This window comes from Acomys russatus, chromosome 27 (genome assembly GCF_903995435.1).
Source record: "Acomys russatus chromosome 27, mAcoRus1.1, whole genome shotgun sequence".
Lineage (NCBI taxonomy): Eukaryota > Metazoa > Chordata > Mammalia > Rodentia > Muridae > Acomys > Acomys russatus.
Window position 1 is genome coordinate 47,964,999 of NC_067163.1, and position 17,689 is coordinate 47,982,687.

The 17,689-nt window shown below is 44.1% G+C and overlaps 1 protein-coding gene across 2 annotated transcripts in view; it reads right to left on the reverse strand.

Annotated features, from left to right (window-relative positions):
• Positions 1 to 2,344: 2,344 nt before the first annotated feature.
• Palld (palladin, cytoskeletal associated protein) overlaps positions 2,345 to 17,689 on the reverse strand; it is a 446,518-nt gene continuing 431,173 nt past the window's right edge. The window contains exons 6-12 of one of the 2 annotated variants that reach the window (XM_051169958.1): positions 15,990 to 16,084; positions 14,172 to 14,304; positions 8,299 to 8,506; positions 5,965 to 6,130; positions 5,129 to 5,262; positions 4,911 to 4,958; positions 3,599 to 3,734 (exon numbers count right to left, since the gene is read on the reverse strand). In XM_051169958.1, the coding sequence (XP_051025915.1) occupies positions 4,945 to 4,958; positions 5,129 to 5,262; positions 5,965 to 6,130; positions 8,299 to 8,506; positions 14,172 to 14,304; positions 15,990 to 16,084 (750 nt within the window). In that variant the 3' untranslated portion in view covers positions 3,599 to 3,734; positions 4,911 to 4,944. Of the gene's footprint in view, positions 3,735 to 4,910; positions 4,959 to 5,128; positions 5,263 to 5,964; positions 6,131 to 8,298; positions 8,507 to 14,171; positions 14,305 to 15,989; positions 16,085 to 17,689 lie in introns of both variants that reach the window. The other variant, XM_051169959.1, reaches the window with a different exon arrangement.

Here is a 17,689-nt window from a genome sequence, read left to right on the forward strand (position 1 = left end):
GGGATGGACTCTGGTGCTGGAATACAGCACGTTGCTGAGCAGCAATTCAGCAGATGAAGAAAAACAAATATATCAAGGCCTCTTGGGGCTCACCTTACTGGCAGAGACTGTTCGCATGAAGTAACCAAAAGAGTCCTGTTCAGAGGGACGATTGTGACTAAATTTGTTAACAACTTCTTCAGGCTTTCTAACAACACAGCAGTCCCGAGAGTCAGCTGAGCAGGGAAGGGACTAGGAAACAGAGTCTCCTCTGCAAATGGCCTTTGAGCTATATATAATCAGTCACCTGGAAGGCTTGAGAAACCCCAGACTTCTAATTTTTTAACATTTATATATTTGTTTCCTTATGTGCATGCATAAGGTCATGGGCAGTTTGTGGGAGTTAGTTTTCCCCTTCGGCCATGTGGCTCCCAGACATTGCACTCAGGTCACCAGGCTTAGTGGCAAGTGTCTACCTGCTGAACCATCTGTCTGGCCTCAAGATTCAGGATTCTGATTCAGAAGAGTTTACATTTCTATCAAGTTCCCAACAGCCAGTCTAGAGAGAACCTCTTCTAAGACCTGATGAAAAGGCTTCTCAAAAGAAGGAAGTAGATGAATGTCTGTCATCTATAGCACAGTGGGAAAACGCTTTAGTTAGATGAAATGGCAACATAAAGAACAGATCCGAGGATGTGAAAACAACGCCCAATAACGCAGGTGTCGTGTGCCTTGAACTGCACAGGTATATAATTGGTGCTTCTGGTTTTATTTGCTTGCCAAGCTGTCTTTGAGAGTTAGTAAGCAGACAGCTGTCCTGCACACCTCTCTCATGCAGCGAAGCCTGAATCTCAGTGCTATTTGGAAGAGACTGTTATTGTTTTAGGTGTGTGTGTGTGTGTGTGGGTACACTTGCCCAGGCAGGTACCCATGTTGAGTTCAGAGGATGCCATCAGAATGTCTTCCTCAGCCACTTCTTCTTTTGTGAGACAAGATCTCTCCCCTGAACCTTGAGTTGGCTGTTTTGATTATCCCGGCTGGCCAGTGAGCCTCCCAGGATGTGTCACCTCAGCACGGAGGGTACCGATGTCATCATGCATGGCCAGCTTCGTAGGGAGGTGCTGGAGATATGAACCTGGGTCTTCACTTGTATGCATTAAATACTTTACCCAGTGAGCCACCTCCCTATCCCCTAAAAGAGACTGGAAAGATACAGTGACATTTCTAAACCAAGTACTTTTTAGAAAGGAGATTATCTGGGTGGGCCTGATTTATTCAGGTGCACCTGTAAAGGGGGCTGAACCCTTCCACAGCCAAAGAGAACCAAAGGGCCAGAGGGTCTGGAGGGAGGAAATTCTCTCCTCTGGCTTTGAAGGTGAAAGAGAAGAAATTCCCATTGTCTTGGGGAAAGGAGAGCAGCACCTGCTGACACACTAAGCTGGTCCTCTGTCCTGTAACTTCCAGGAACTTCTGAATTCTGTCATAAGCACTAGGGCATCAGGTATGATTGCGGCCAGTGACACAGTGGCCTTAGCCTCATGGCCTAGCGAACTAGGACCTTAGCATCTCTTGCCCAACTTCTGATCTACCCAACCCTGACAATGCAGAACTTTGCTTCCAGCTCTGCCAGTTCATCACAGCAGCAACAGACCACAACATCACAGAGGGTCAACTCCCATTTGTTAAATATTTATTTATTGATGTTCAGTCCACATTACACCAGCACAACAACCCAAAGTATGACGGCACTTTTTTTTTTTTTTTTGTTTCATAAATACAACATAAAGGTGGCAAAAGAATGCTAGTTAATCCCAAGCCCAGCAAATTAGCAAAAAAGAAAAAAAGAAACATTCAGAAAAATTTGGCAAGTATGCTATAATATAGATGACAAATTCTACAACAATAGGTCCATGAGACCCTGCATGGTAACTTAAATCCCCCATTAGCAAAGTATATGTGGTTCTGTGTGCACAATTGCTGCACAGAACATCTGCCACCCAGTGCTCAAGCCTGCGAAAACTTGGTTGGTTGGTGTTCTTACAAACGTAGAAAGCTGTTCATGTGAAGCATTAATACAAAATATATGAGGTGGCTACAGATATAAAATTGTTTTAAGAAGTACTATGTCTGAATTGAGTAACTGAGCTAAGAAAGTTCAACACTTTTATAAATAATGAACAATAGATATGTTTTGCATGAGGAACACAGTGTTTTCTTTTCGTAGCAAAGTACCATTAAAAGCCTCATGTTTTTATACTATCAGGCCAAATTATTTTCTTTCATTTAAAAAAAAAAGAAATTGGTTCCGACTTAAAGTCCTCAAGTCTGGTCAGAATCAACTTTAGCTGATGCAGAATCGTGCACTCAACAAGCAGTCTTTGCAGCTGGCCTCACAGATGCTCAGCGCCTGGGACCCTCTTAAGGCTAGGCTCCGTGGCATAAGGAGTGGAGGGAGCTAGTGAATTCCACTCACCACCTCTTGATGCCGACGACGGAAATGAAATTCACTGTGGCCCAAGCTTGTTTTTGTCTCTCTCATCTCCACTTCCCTCAGGCAGACTAGACCTTACAGGCTACTTCTTCTCGTTTATGCCACCCCTGCAATCCCAACCCATGTCCAACTTGCTCTACACACTAACATCATCAACTACTACACACTTCAGCTACACGGAAGCCTCCATCACACATGCGCCCCAGACTTCCGGACGACTCCCTAGAGTCTTTGACTGGCTAACGGCAGTGTTTTTGCACCTATGTTTTTAAGGCTTAGAAGAAAACCCAAGAAGAGCCTGGCCCACCCGTGCCGCTTTCGTCTAAATGGATATGAGGTCCTGTGTGGGGAGCAGTTTCGTCCTTCTTTCTTTCCACACTTTCCAAACCCATTTCTTCCAAACACTACATGCCTTGGTCATTTGGTGCTTTGGATGCCCCTCGTGGAATGGACTGTGTTCTTAATTGGTTGCAGCTTAGATTAGCCTTTTATTTAATATGAATTGTAAGTAAGCTTCCTACTAAGGTAGCATTAAGGGGCAAACTCCTGATGTGAATGCGATTTAAGGCACGGAATTCCTTCTTTCTGATTTAACATAAGCACTTTGCCGAGGCAAGGCATTCACTTGGATTTCTTCACCATTCTTTCTGTCCTTCCGTATTGCACCTGGCTCCCTGTAGCCATCTGTAGACACTGCACATGAGGGTCACTGTAGCGTCTGTCAACCATTTCACACCGCCACACCACAGCACCCACAGCTCGTGTTTAAAGGCACTTATAGATAACATAAGCCGTGGTCACCTTTGATAGTTGATTTCTTTTGGCATTTTGGCATTTCAGACCATTTTAATCACAGCAATTCCAAAAGTTTTCACTTGGACAATACACGTGAGTTTTCTGTGCAATGTACATTCCTATAAGCATCACCTACTTAAACTCTATGAAGTAAGAAAAATACGATTTTGGTGGTTTTTAAAAAAAAAAATTTCTTAAAGTCAAAAGTATACTTCTGCCTTTTACATAATGTGACAGAGGAGTATGTTGGTCAAAGCAATGGCGTTTCGGTTTTCAGCTTCAACAAGGGGTACTGATCACAGGTCCTCACTTTCTACCAAGCCGCTGTTCAGTGTCAGGTGAGATGGGCTCGCTTCAGGTTGGAAAGCAGCCTTGATGTCTAGTCCCTGGTCCGAAAGTGCGGCGTAGCGACTGGCCGAGGGCCGTACTTTTTTTGGCTTGGTGGTCTGTGACGGCTGATGCCACTGGGCTACAAGGAAAGAGCAGATGAAGATTTTTAGCAAAGATATGCTCAGAAATCCTTTAGAGGTTTAAGTAAATACAGAATATCTTTTGGGCAGAGCCTCGTGGCTTACACCTGTAGCCTCAGCCCTTGCAAGGCCGAGGCAGGAGGATTGTTGTTAAGTTTGAAGTCAGCTTGGGTTACACAGTGAGTTATAGGCTAGACTGGGCTCTTGCTCTAAAAACCAAAACAACAACAACACACACAACTAATGTCTTTTGATATGTATCAGGTGCATACAAATTCTTTTTTAAAAAGAGATTTTACTTTTTATATATGCAAGTGTTTTCCCTGCATGTGCACTGGTATGTTCCTGCGGCCTAGGTGTGTTTGTATGTGTTGCCTGGATGCATGTATGTGCACTGAGTATTTTCCTGGTGCCTGGGAAGCCAGGAGAAGGTGACAGATCACCCTGGTTGTGGACAGCTGTGAGCTGCTACCTAAGTGCTGGGAACTGAACCTGGGTCTTCTGGTAGAACAGAAAGTGCTCTTAACTGCTGAGCTATCTCCAGTGTCCCACACATAGTCTTTGTGAAAGAACAATGCAGTTATGGTCAGACATAGATAATTTGAGGTACTTTTGCATTTTACTTACAAATATCACAAAGCAGAGTCTATATGTGGCTTTGGAACCGTTCTTTTAGTACTGCGGCACTTGAATGTCTCGAAACACTGACATGTTCTTTGTCTCTCAGTGGATATATAATGCTGTTGTACTAGTCTTTAAATTGAGTTGGAGCTGTTTAAAATTTAGGATGCATGTATGCAAATAGGCGCCCCCCTGCCGTGCACGCGCGCGCGCGCGCGCGCGCGCGCGCGCACACACACACGCACACATACTCAAGACTGCTAAGCTGCTTAAGATATATTAATGAGAAAAGCACTTAGCTATGTGAGTACACATTTCAGAACCAAGGTACACATGCTAAGACTGCAGCAGGACACTGGAAGGATTATGATTCCAGGAAGGATGTTAAAACCCAGTCGCTTGCAGAACATAGGAATGCGAAAATGTGAAAAATGCTTATGCCTCTGTCTACTGTTAAGCCCTATGGATGCGCAAGCAAGACAGCCACAGCTGACTGGCCAGCCTAGGAAATCAGCATGCACATCTTCATCATCAGTCAAAGACTCTGGTGATACTTGGGTGCTTGTTCTCCTGGAGGGGATTTCACTATTAATGTCGGGAAACTACAAACAGAAAGAGAAAGAATAATGTGATTTTTTTTTTTGGGCAAATAAAATGCTGGCGTATAGACTTAGAGTATAAAGCTTAGGGTAATGTGATATGTCATTCTGATAGCCAATTCTTGACCATTCAACGTGTGAACGGCAGTGAGATGAAACGAGGCGACACTCACTGTAGACGTCCAGCCTGGCAGTACAGGACACAATGCCTGCTTCGTTTTTGGCTGACACCGTATACCACCCAGCGTCTTCTTTTGTGGCTCCCTGAATGAGCAGGCAGATGTAGCCGTGATTATCCTGGTGCATGCTGCGGAGAAAGGGAAAGTCATTAGGGCTTTAAATTTTTTAAAAGTGGCTTTGGACATGAAGCATCATTTTTAATTAGGTCATTAGAAACAGAATTGTGCGAGGAGCAGATAATAGGATCATACTTATTCTAGAGAGGCGCCTGGCCCCATTAAGTTAATGGGAGAGCCGAGCAGACCCCAAGGGGGTGAGTGAATGTACGCACTCATTCCTAGAGGAGGAACTGCCTTTACAAAAGCCACTGCCTGGGCTGTCACCACGGGCGCAAACGCGTCCATTTTTTCTTTCTGATACATCCGTTTCAAAAATGCAATCAGGTTAAGTCAAAACATTCTTCGTCACATACCGTCATTGCTCTCTTCTAGAAGCTTAAATCTACATTTGGGCAAAGTGTTGGTTTGTGTCTTGCCCATCGGGTGGTAGCATGGCTTTTACACTCACCGATTTGCAGGCAGTTTCCTGGTGTGTCTTTTCACCTAGCGTCAGGACTGCGCAAGTGACTGGGTAGGTGAAACCGCCGTGTAATTTTTTTTTTTCTTTTTTTTTTTGAGACAAGGTTTCTTTGTGTAGCCTTGGCTGTCCTAGACTCGTTTTGTAGACCAGGCTGGCCTCGAACTCACAGTGATCCGCCTGCCTCTGCCTTCCGAGTGCTGGGATTAAAGGCGTGTGCCACCACGCCCGGCTTCCGCCGTTGTAATCTTACCTTACGCGCTCAGTGCTGTGAGTGAGCGACTCATTTTCTTTCTTCCAAAATATCTGAGGTGGTGGTACTCCCAAAACACGGCATTCCAGGCGCACGGGGTACCCATCAGCAACCCCCGTGTTTTGCAGTTTCTCAACGAACACAGGGGCCTTGTGCGCTTCTTTAGCTAAGAAAACACGAGATGGGTTATCCGTTAGTGGCACGGGAAGGAACCCAGAAGCTTTGGAAAGACTGAGTAGCTCTTTTATGACGCCAATTTCACTTCAGGTGGTTAAGAGGTTAGCCCTTTCCTCAAGCAGAGATCTGTACGCTTCGTTCCACTCCTGTGTTTCCTCAATTAATTCAAGACTGATAGGCCCACACAGAGCTCCGGCCATCTGCTCCTCAGAATGCCTGCCTGACAGGCCTTAGAGATTTGCTAGAGGCTGTGAGAGCTTTTCTCCTAATTAAGGCAGCCTGAGCTCACAGCCTTTACCTGCTGCTGCCACCTAGTGGTGCCCAGTATTTTCCAACTGTGAGTTCCTGGCTGCCACCTTATTTTGAGGATTCAAAAATGTGGAACTCATAAAGTAATGAGACATACCCACCACAGGGTTGAAAGGGTGAGAGACAATACAGGAAAAGTATGTAAATTTAGAAAGTTTAGATAGTTATCTATAAACTAAAGATGTGCATCCTCTAACTTGTGTCTTTTGAAGGGAGCTATAAAAAAGACAAATTTATAATTATCTTATAGAGCTTTATTTACTTAGTCTTTTAAAAGTCAGGGCTTACTGTTAATAATAGTCTGAACATTACCAGCCAATGAGAAACTGATTTCTTAGGTCACTGGTAGGAAGACTTTCAGAAGAAGAATAAGGTTTAATCTCATCTGCGCTCCCCACAATGAGTCTAAGGGACACATCTTCCTGCACACTAACACCAGTCAGATATTAGTTTCTGTGTCACTAGATGTGTCACCATTGGCAAACAGACAATGCAGCACAGTGGGGACCATAGTATGCTACAGCATTTTAAAGGATTAAACTGGGGAAATGCTTATGAAGTCCTAAAGCAGGCGGCATCATGTACAGCAGTACTCCACGCGGCACTGCTGAGCAGCTGGGATATTAAGGCTGGTTTTAAACACAGCCAGTAACACACACAAACTAACACCTGATGGCAGAGGCCTTAATCCATGCCAGTGTGCCCTGCCAGCTCTGAGAGGAGCGCTGAGCCATGCCCAGATATCTGTTTCTGGGACTCTCAAGTCTTATTCTGATGGACAAATAAGACCAAGGGGTACATTTGCTAGTAGAAAAACGGACAGTTTAGTTTGAATTTAGAGAAATGGCTGAAGCTGAAGCTACCATGTGGGCAGATAGAGTACTTTGCATAATATCCCAAATCCTGGTTAAAATGGCAGCATGGCCCATATATTCACCAGATTTTTTGGGGGGGGGGGATAAAAACATGTTCTGTTATTAGAATGATCACCCTGGACTTTACAGCCAGGAGCTCCCTGGTTTTATTCTTATGGCCACTCTATTAAAGAAACTGAGTAGTTCACGAAATGTTTGCAAGAGGCTGCCTTGAGGCTAGTTCTAGCTTACTAAGGGGGACACCGGGAAGCCCCGATTATCTCACAGGGCTGATGCGAGGTCGGGCCAAGATAATGTCTGTGATGTGCATTGTCAGTTGTGCTTTAAGGAATACATACTATGCTTTGGCAAGCTTTGTGATAGCAAGAGGTCAGGCCATTAGAAGTCTTACTTCTTCCTTACCCCAAAAGGTGGGATAACCCTTTCCATGAATGTCTTTTCATTCAAGGTTTCTCAAAGAGTCTAACTTCCTGTAATAACATGACACAGCTTACCTACAGTATTGCGTAGAAAGCAAACTTGAGCTTAATTTGATACTGATTGAGTCTAAATGACACCATTATTTAAAGTTCTTGAATTTTGAAATTGCTATATGGTCTGTTAAAAAGAGTCTGTTGGACTCTCTCTATGTAAAGTTCTGGAAGCCTGTCTGTCGGTCACTCTTTCTCTGTGGAGCACTAGGCCTGTCATAGCTATGAGAAGGTGAGCTGCCCCGGCCCTCTCCCCTCCTTTGCCAGGTTATGGGAGAAAGAAAAGGTAAATAATAGCAGCTATGCTGAAGTAAGCAAAAGTAATGCCTCTGAACTGCTAAGCCTCCTACATGCTACCACGGTGTTTGGTACAATCACAATTGGTGATGCAATCTGTTTGGTTAGCATTTTGACTTATTTTCTGCATTATCTCATGATAGAAAATTTGCTTCTGTGTCACCTAACTTGTTTTGGCAGCGAGAGAGGCATCACAGGCCACCTACCAGCAACCACAAGTTCCAGGTTAAATGAGTTCTGTCCTGCCCTGTTGGTGGCAATACACGTGTAGATGCCGGCGTCCCGAGACGTGACCGGCTCTATGATGAGGGAGTGTACCCCGTTCTCACGGACCAGCATCTTGTGAGCACTGTCGGGCCGTATGGGCTTTCCATCTAGTTGCCAGCTGAGATCTGGGGTTGGCAACCCACTGACCTAAACCAGAAAGGACATACGCGTAAATGCCTCTAATAGTAAAACAATCAAACCAGCAAGAGTTGCGGATGCAGCATCAGTTTCTCCTTTGGTAGCATGAACAATGGCTTTTTCAAGTTACCCAGGGTTTCCATAGCACTCAGAGGCTCACTTCTAAACACTTGTTATAGAACAATCCAGAGATAAGTGAAACGTAAATTCAAATGTATTTCTGTCAGCATCTTAGCTCACCTAAGACTATAAACATTCCCATGGGATGTCAGTGTTGAGCTTTGAGCTCTTTGGAAATAGAAGGTGTGCAGCCATTATAAGAACACCCAGCTCTAAGGGAGTGGCCGTCACCATGGAGATGTGAGTTAAAGTGTCCATTAGTATACAGACCTATTATCATTTTATAATCCTCAAAACTGAATAACAAGTGCAATTTGAAATTACCCAGAAAGCCATAGACAAATTAGCATCACAATGGAGACATCCTGAAATCTTAAGAGCAGGGCAGTTGTGTCGACCAGACAGCAGATAAAAACACATTTCATTGCTAGTATTACATTGCACAGTTAAAGGGAGGGATGGTGGCCACCTTCTAGTTTTTTTTACCGTGTTGCCCTTGAGTTTAGAGTAAAAGAGGAGAGGTTTTGATATCCTCTATCCATCCTTACTAGTGGGAAATGATGTATTCTGCCCCCCCAAAAGACTGTTGGATTATAAAACAACCCTAAATCTATTAGATTATAAAACAGTTCCTTTGAAGCACTCGCTTTGTTCAAATTAGCCAGAGAACTCATACATTCCACCTGCCCCATGGTAAGTATCCATCCCTACTGCCAACAAGGCACACGTGTGGTCAAGTCTGGAGCACATAAAGAAAAAAAGTGCGGTTAAGTCAGGGTGAAAAGGATGGGCTTTCAGGAAGAGCAGTGGTTAGGATGTATGTGGCTTCTGAGGCAGTATGCGATCCTTCCATCCCTTGCCATCCCCACCTCTCCACATGTCCCCTCCCTGTCAGGAAGACACCAGATGTGGGACAGAGATACAGGAGTAGACATTCCCAACTGGGATCCAGATCTTGGGGAGTTTAGAGCTTGTTCTCACTTTCCTAGCTTTGGTAACGGACAAGCAGGACCCGCGGGAAGGCACTGAGTGGGTCTTTTCAAAACAGAGGCGCAGCTCACAGAGGCACTCCTGCAGAGGCCACGCTCAGGCGAAAGGGGACACGGTCCTGTTCCTGTCACCCCAGCACTCGCAGTGAGAAAGTGAGGATGGCGTATTAGGCACTGGAGGACATCCCAAGTTGGCCACACTCTGAGCAGTCTGTGCTCTTGATCCCCGTGCAAAGGGAAGAGGACACTTGTTATGGCACACGCGTGAAGAGGCCCCGCCCCCTCAGGCTTCCTGCCAAGCGAAGGATGGTGCTGGGAAGTGTACAGCAAGGACCGTGGTGGGGAGGGCTCCGTTCACTGCTCCACTTACTGAGACTTTATTTCGCTGTGGCAAACTTACTGTGTAGCCAAGCGTGACTCTGACCCTGCTATCCTCCTGCTTCTGCCCTCTTAGTGCTAGGATTACAGGCTTGTGCCACCATACCCAGTGGCTTTCATAGTTTAGCCGGGTCAGATCATGAGAGTGAATTCAAATAGTGACTATTTTAATTCTCAATATCTTTTTAAAGGCAGAGATGAAGGGACATTTATGTTGCTGCCTAGAGTAAGTAAGTATCAGGGTCCTTTGTATCAGCACATTACTCACACCCACTCTTGCTGCATGCTTATGCTTTAAAATTAGTAACAGACTTGCTGTAATTTTACCTCTATGTAATGCATTTAAATGTATTTTAAAAATACAGTTTCTTCTTTCTTTCTTTCTTTCTTTCTTTCTTTCTTTCTTTTTCTTTTCTTCTTCTTTCTTTCTTTCTTTCTTTCTTTCTTTCTTTCTTTCTTTCTTTCTGAAACAGGGCCTGCCTGTGTAATGCGAACTGGCCTAGTTTCCCTGTGTAGGCCAGGCTGGCCTGGGACTCCCGAAGATCTACCTGTCTCTGCCATCTGAGGGCTGGGGAGTAAGGGTGTGTGCCACCACGCCTGGTCCACAATTCTATTTTAAAATAGAAAATTAGTAACAATCTTAGCATATCATAATTTCCTTTGTTGACTAGAAATGCCACCATATAGGTTATATTTAAGAATTCTTCTAAAATTAAAAATGGGCAAATAAAAAATTTAGTTTGTATATTCTGCATACACGATATTTTAGAATATGCACCCATTGTAGAGGGATGAAACTGAGCTAAGCAACAATTCATTGTCTCACGTGCTTTTTTTTTTTTTAAATTTAATGCGGCAAGAACATTTCCGACCTCCTGTCAGTCACCTTCATGTGTTTGCTGGGCTGTTAATAACCACGATGCTGAGCAATGGGTTTCTTGGACATCTGTCCCCTGTGTGAATGACGTTCATAACTGTGACTGGCAGCTTCCCAGTCCTGCTGCGCCAGCCCTCAGTAAGGACCATTTAATTCCTCCACTGCTGAGCTGCTCTAGATTCTACATGTGACTGACAGGTAAGTGAGGTGATGCAGTGCTTGTCTTTCTGTACCCGAGTCATTTCACTTAACATGATGTCCCGGAGGACCGCCATGCTTTCATGAGTGATGGAATTTCTTCTTTCAATGTACCTTCCGCAGGTGTATATTTAAATCTGCTTCTCTGTTGTGGGAAACAAATTAATTCTGCATTTGGATACTGTGAGGGATGTGAGTGCAGATGTCTCTAATTTATGATTGCATTTCCTGTGGATCTGTGTCTAGCTAGATCATGTAGTAGTTCTAAAATATATGAATTCTTGAGTGTGGTGTCCGTGTGTGTCCGTGTGGGTGCGTGTGCTCATGTATGTGGAAGCCAGAGGTCAGCAGCTGGTCTATAATTTTCCACTTCAATTTTTTTTTTTTTTTTTTTGCTTGTTTCCTTTGGTTTTTTTGTTTCTTTTTTTTTGTTTTGTTTTGATTTGGTTTTGGTTTTATTGTTTTTTGTTTTCTGAGACAGGGTTTCTCTGTGTAGCCTTGGCTGTACTGGACTCTGGACTTTGTAGACCAGGCTGGCCTCGAACTCACAGCGATCTACCTGCCTCTGCTTCCACTTCATTTTTGGCATAGGATGTCTTGCTGAACCCGGAGCTCACTGGTTGCCTGGGTTGCCTGGCAGATGAGCTCTGGGGGTTCCCGGTGTCTACCTGCCCCACCAGCAGTGGGTCACAGAGCGCCAGCTTTCTATGTGGGTGTTGGGGAAATCTGAATGCAAGTCTTCATGTGTGAGCACAGACACTTTACAGGTTGAGTCCTGTTCCCAGGGTCCTACCACGTGAATGTTAAAATTTCTTTGTATGGAGCCAGGCGTGGTGGCGGACGCCTTTAATGCTAGCACTCGGGAGGCAGAGGCAGGCAGATCGATGTGAATTCGTGGCCAGCCTGGTCTACAAAGTGAGTCCAGGACAGCCAAGGCTACACAGAGAAACTCTGTCTCAAAAACAAAACCAAAAAATTTTGTATGTATGTATGTATGTATGTATGTATGTATGTATGTATGTATATTTGTGACAGAATCATGCTATATTTGTGTGTTTATTTGTGATAGGGTCATGCTATGTAGCACTGCTTGTCCTGGAACTCATGTAGATCAGGCTAGCCTCAAACTCACAGAGATCTACCTTCCAATTGGGACCAAAGGCATGAGCCACCAGGCTTGCCCCCCCCCCCATGTTAATTCTTGATTAAAAGTAAGTAAATGCATTGAAACTCAACTTGTGGTTTATACTGTAAGGTGTACTACATTAGAAAATAAATTATTTTTAAAAACATATTTATTCTTTTCTGTGTGTTCTTTGAGGCCCATATTACTTTAAAAAAAAAGTAATAAAAAAATTAGATTACTTCAAAGTAAATTTTTAGGATTGAGCTAAAGTCCCTTGACCCCTGACTAAGAATGAGGAGACACAGATGGTCGTCCCATTTCTACCACAGAAATGTCTTATGGTCATTGGTAAATTCTCTCTCAAACCCATGTTCTTTTTCATTCTGATTAAGGAATCATACTTTCTTGCCCTTGTATCTGCAAGAGTGATGTTTTCACAACTAATTAAGGCTGCAGCTATGGCCTCGCTTTAGAAACACCAATATGCATGATTTTCCTTTGCCTCACATAGTCATGGTATGTGACTATCCATGAAGCTCACCTTTTAATTGTTTCTTCTCTCATATATTGCACCCTGACTGCAGTTTCCCCTCTCTCCACTCTTCCCAACCTCCCCCATACCTCCTTTCCCCACCACATCCACCCCTCCATTTTCCCTTCAGAAAAAAGCAGGCCTCCTAGGAATATGAACTGACCATAGTATAACAAGTTATAATTGACCTAGGCACATACCTTCATAGCAAGGCTGGATGGGCCAAGCCAGGAGGAGGACAAAGGGTCCCAAAAGCAGGCAAACGAGTCGGAGACAACCCCATTCTCACTGTTAGGAGCCTCACAAGATCAGCTACACAATCATATATGCAGAGGACCTAGCTCAGACCCATACAGGGCTCATGATTGTCCCTTCAGTCTCTCTGAGTCCCTATGAGCCCTGCTTAGTTGATTCTGTGGGACATGTCCTCCTGGTGTCCTCCATCCTTCTGGCTCCTACAACCCTTCCTCTTCCATAGGATTTCCCAAGCTCTGCCTAAGAGTTTGCTGTGGGCCATGAACTACAACTTCTTCTTCTTCTTCTTCTTCTTCTTCTTCTTCTTCTTCTTCTTCTTCTTCTTTCTTCTTCTTCTCTTCTTCTCTTCTTCTTCTTCTCTCTTCTCTTCTCTCTTCGTCTCCTCTCCTCCCTCCTCCTCCTTCTTTTTCCTCCTCCTCTTCCTCCTCCTTCTTTTTCCTCCTCCTTCTTTTTCCTCCTCCTCCTCCTTCTCCTCCCCCTCCTCATTATTATTATTATGGGTTTTTCGAGACAGGGTTTCTCTGTGTAGCCTTGACTGTCCTTGACTCCCTTTGTAGACCAGGCTGGCCTCGAACTCACAGAGATCCACCTGCCTCTGTCTCCTGAGGGCTGGGGTTACAGGCACCGAAGCCACTAACACAACTTTTCCAAACCTCTTTACCAAACTTACAAGCAATTATTCAGGTTCTGCAGTCCCAGAAAGAATCAGCAGATGGAGCCATGCGCTGGTTTAAAAACCTATCTGTATGCAAGAGCCAAAGCTTAAGACAGTAACACCCAAATCTCAGAAGGTGAAATGTGAAGATACTGGTAGAAGGAACTTACAGTGGGAATAGAGAGCCAGGTGGGTAAGGGGAGGAGCGGGGATGGGAACTAACTGAAACTAAATATGTTCGAAAATGCTGTAAGGAAACCTGTTGGCATGTAAGCTAATTTAAAATAAAGTTAACCAATAAGCTAATTTAAAATAAAGTTAACCAATAGAAAATTGCTATATATATATATATATATATACACACACACACACACACCATACATATATATGGCAAGTAATACAGCGAAGTGGGAGGAATAAAAAAGGTTAATTCCACAGCACGGAGTAATCATGAAGATCATGTGATAATTGGGTTGTAAGACACATCTTGTGCGCCACAGGCGAGATGCAAACAAAGCAGATGCGGCAGGTAGGACACACTTACTTTGCAGTCCATCCTGCAGAGCTTGCCTTCCTGCACAGTCAGATCCCCGGGAGCCTGCAGGAAGTGAGGTCTGAAGAATCGCTCCTGAATGGGCTCGTTTTCATCTGCGCTGTCCCGCGATCGAGAGCGAGGCCTTGACATAAGAGATGCAGCGGGCGGATAAATACAACATGCACGGTGGTTATCCCAGGAGAGGTAAGTCCTTGCCTGATCACCACCACCACCACCCTCACCACTCACCCGAGGGGGAAAATACACACCAAAAATGAGACAAGCAAATACAAATCACAAAACATAAATGGAGAAGAGAGTTATCATATTTGAGGATTGTTTTTATCTAGATGTTTTAAAAGCTTATATTAGAAATAATAGCATCTTTTGATCATAAAAAAAAACCAACAATTTTTTTCCCAATAGAAATGAATATTAACTTTTCAGTGTGATTTTAATTTTGTAGCTAACTATAATTTCTCACTTTATAAACATTTAATGTATTTCTCATCAAATTTCCTTTTTATTTTCCTCAGTAAAACAGACTACCTTCTTAGGCACTTCTAAGTTTTCATCAGTTTGTCTGTATGCCTAGAGGGCTTATTTTCTGCTTTAGAAGGTGGTGAGGACCCCTCAGAACTGAAAAGTAATAGTGGGGGAGATGTGAGAAACCAAGCAAGATGTTGAGTGCAAATTGTCAGAAATCACTAGGAAGATTGAGTTTAAAAGCGGAGGGTGTGGCTGTAGCTCGGTGGAAGAGCGCTTGCCTCAGGTGCATGAGGTCTTAGGTTCAGTCCTCAGGACTGAAGAAGAAGAAAAAAATATGCTATTTAACTAGAAAAAGAAGAACAGAGCAGATAAGGCTTTCAGCTGTGTTAGGCCAACAACGATCAGCTGTTTCCTAAAGCTGAAATGCAGATACAATGTATGGCAACATGCCTTGGGGAGCCACTGATGTGGGAAAGTTTAGGTGCATCCTACTTACCGAAAAAAAAAGTGGAAGAGAAGGACTGAGAATGACAGGCACATTCCTGACGTGTTGTTCACAGCCACAGATAGAGATCTGGGTTCCCAGGACCTGGCCCTGCCACAGGGAGCATCAGAAGGAAGTGCTCCTTGGTAGTCGCTGTGCTACTGGAACCACTTGTTCCACGCTTACCTACTTTTTCTGCCTATGTCTCCACCAAAGCCCTGTGGTTTACAGCCAGGGCTATTTCAGGATGCTGTGTCTTTAATACAGCTAAGCATGAACACACATTCGCAGGCCAGCTGCCCTACCATAGTCCTTTTACAATTCAAATATATTATTAAGAAATGGCTTCCAGTGCCTGCCCGCACAGCGTCTTGTCATCGGCTTGGAGTGTAGGCACTGGCTAGAGTACTTGGGATCTCATGACGAATTCACCAATAAGACTTACGGTCTCACTGTGCTATGCTTTGAACTGAGCATTCTATATTGTACACTAAGCAAGCTGGCTGATTTTAAGAAGAGCAGTAACAGCATACTTGTCAGCCCACACAGCTATTGGTTTAGTCTTGGTTTTGAACACTCGTGTTCCACTGGCTGCTACTTTCATGTTCATGTGGCATGTAAAGGTCCTGGATCCTGACTTTCACGTATTTTATAAATCATGTCCTACTTAACAAACTAGTGATCACATGTATTTGTTCCCTCCTATTTCTAAAGTGCTAAGGGGCGTGCTCACGATGCCACACACTGGAAGTCTGCATTCATTGTCATATTATGAGTGTGGTAGCAATGTGTTTCTAGCAAGAAATGAATGAGAAATAATATCCAGGACAGCCGGGAATGAACATCTGAAATACCTTCTGGCATGAGGGTGGCCTGAGGGAGAGCGGGGACTGCGGCCTCTCTGGTTGACAGCCTGCACCATTAGCCGTCCTGTGCAACTGACGCGACCCTGTTAGAGACATCAGAAGAAGACATTATGTGCTGTGCAAACCTGTTAACCATCACGCTGGCAAGTCTTGAATCTCATTCTCCCTAAGACATTACTTCACGGTCATGCACCCAAGCGCCCCAGTGAAACTATTTGCTGAAAGAATTCTGGTGACCAGAGTCTGTTTTATTTAGAATGGCATCTAAAAGTCCACCCCTCACTAATCCGTCAAATAAGGTTTCCCTGACACACGGAGACCAATTGTGAAATAGAATGGGAGGATGTTTTTCTGTTGTGATTTCTATTTTCACAGTCAAATATCTACTTATTGTGGCTGATTCTGAGATCAGAATTAGATAGTTTTAGTTTTCTGTCAGATCTTCTCAGTAATATATTCATTAACAGCTGGTGTTGTCGCTTTGTCCAAGTCATGTACTAAGGGATGCCAGCATGGTAAAAATGACCACCCTGTAAGGAGAGTGCATGGGACAAAGCGAGCATCATGACAATATCTCATTGTGGTGCCTGAAAATAAACACAAAGTGTGCAATTTAAATTGCAGGAACAACTGAACATATGCAGAACATGTGGGTCACATGATAGTGGGTAAGCCAATCAAAAGTTGTATTTATCTCTGAAGTTTGCCAACTGTAAACTTGATAAGCCTTAGGTAGACACATGCGGTCCTTAGGGGATCCAGATGACAAGAATAAGTCACTGGATGTTACTCTGCAGTTTGCTCGGTCTTTCTCATCATTATCATTCACAGGTAAAGACATGGGTGAGTTCCTCTCCCACTTTTCAGAATGAGCAGATCTGCCTCTAGCTTCTGATGCTGTCCACAAAGAAACAGCAAGAGAGACACGCCATCGATGATTAGGCTTCAGGAATTCTAGCTTGCCGTGAACGAGAGACCCTTGGAATAAGATGCCAATATAGACAGGCAACGCAACAGTGCGCTTTGAAGACTCACGTTCCAGCTGAGAGCAGGCAGGGACAGACTCTCAGAAGAAACAAGACAGGATATCATGGCAAGAAATCCACAGTGGGATTTAATGAAGGGCAGAGATCCGGTCAACCTGGTTTTTCCAGGCTTGCTAAGGCATGGCTTCCCTTAGGGACGCAGCCACTCAGAAAAGGCAGGCACATGGGATGTAATGTGGACCGGAGAAGAGCTAGAATTACTATGTAGCAAGCAGAGGGTATGACAACAATGACACGCAGCAGCGGTCTCCTACTACTAGACAAATGACTGTCTCTAGCACTCCACACTTGCTATGAGGTTGGAGCTCTTTCCTGAAAACCTCTGAGGATAGCTGAGTACAGCATTAGGACAGAGGACTGTTTTCCCATTAGATGAAGTGTGTCTGAAGCCGAGGCTACACACAGGTGCTCACAACGAGCTCTCAGCAAACATTTGAGCATGTCTAGGATAGCTAGAAATTGGGAAGTTAATCTCACCAAAACCCTTTATACTCACACTGGAAAAAAATCAATGACTTACTTAGGAGATTCTTCTCCGTTAAATACCCCGCCGATAGATCATGCTAGAGCTTTAACAGATGAACACATCAAATCTACGGTTCCCCTTTGAGGTCAAGTATGGGAAAGTGTGTATTCTGTGTT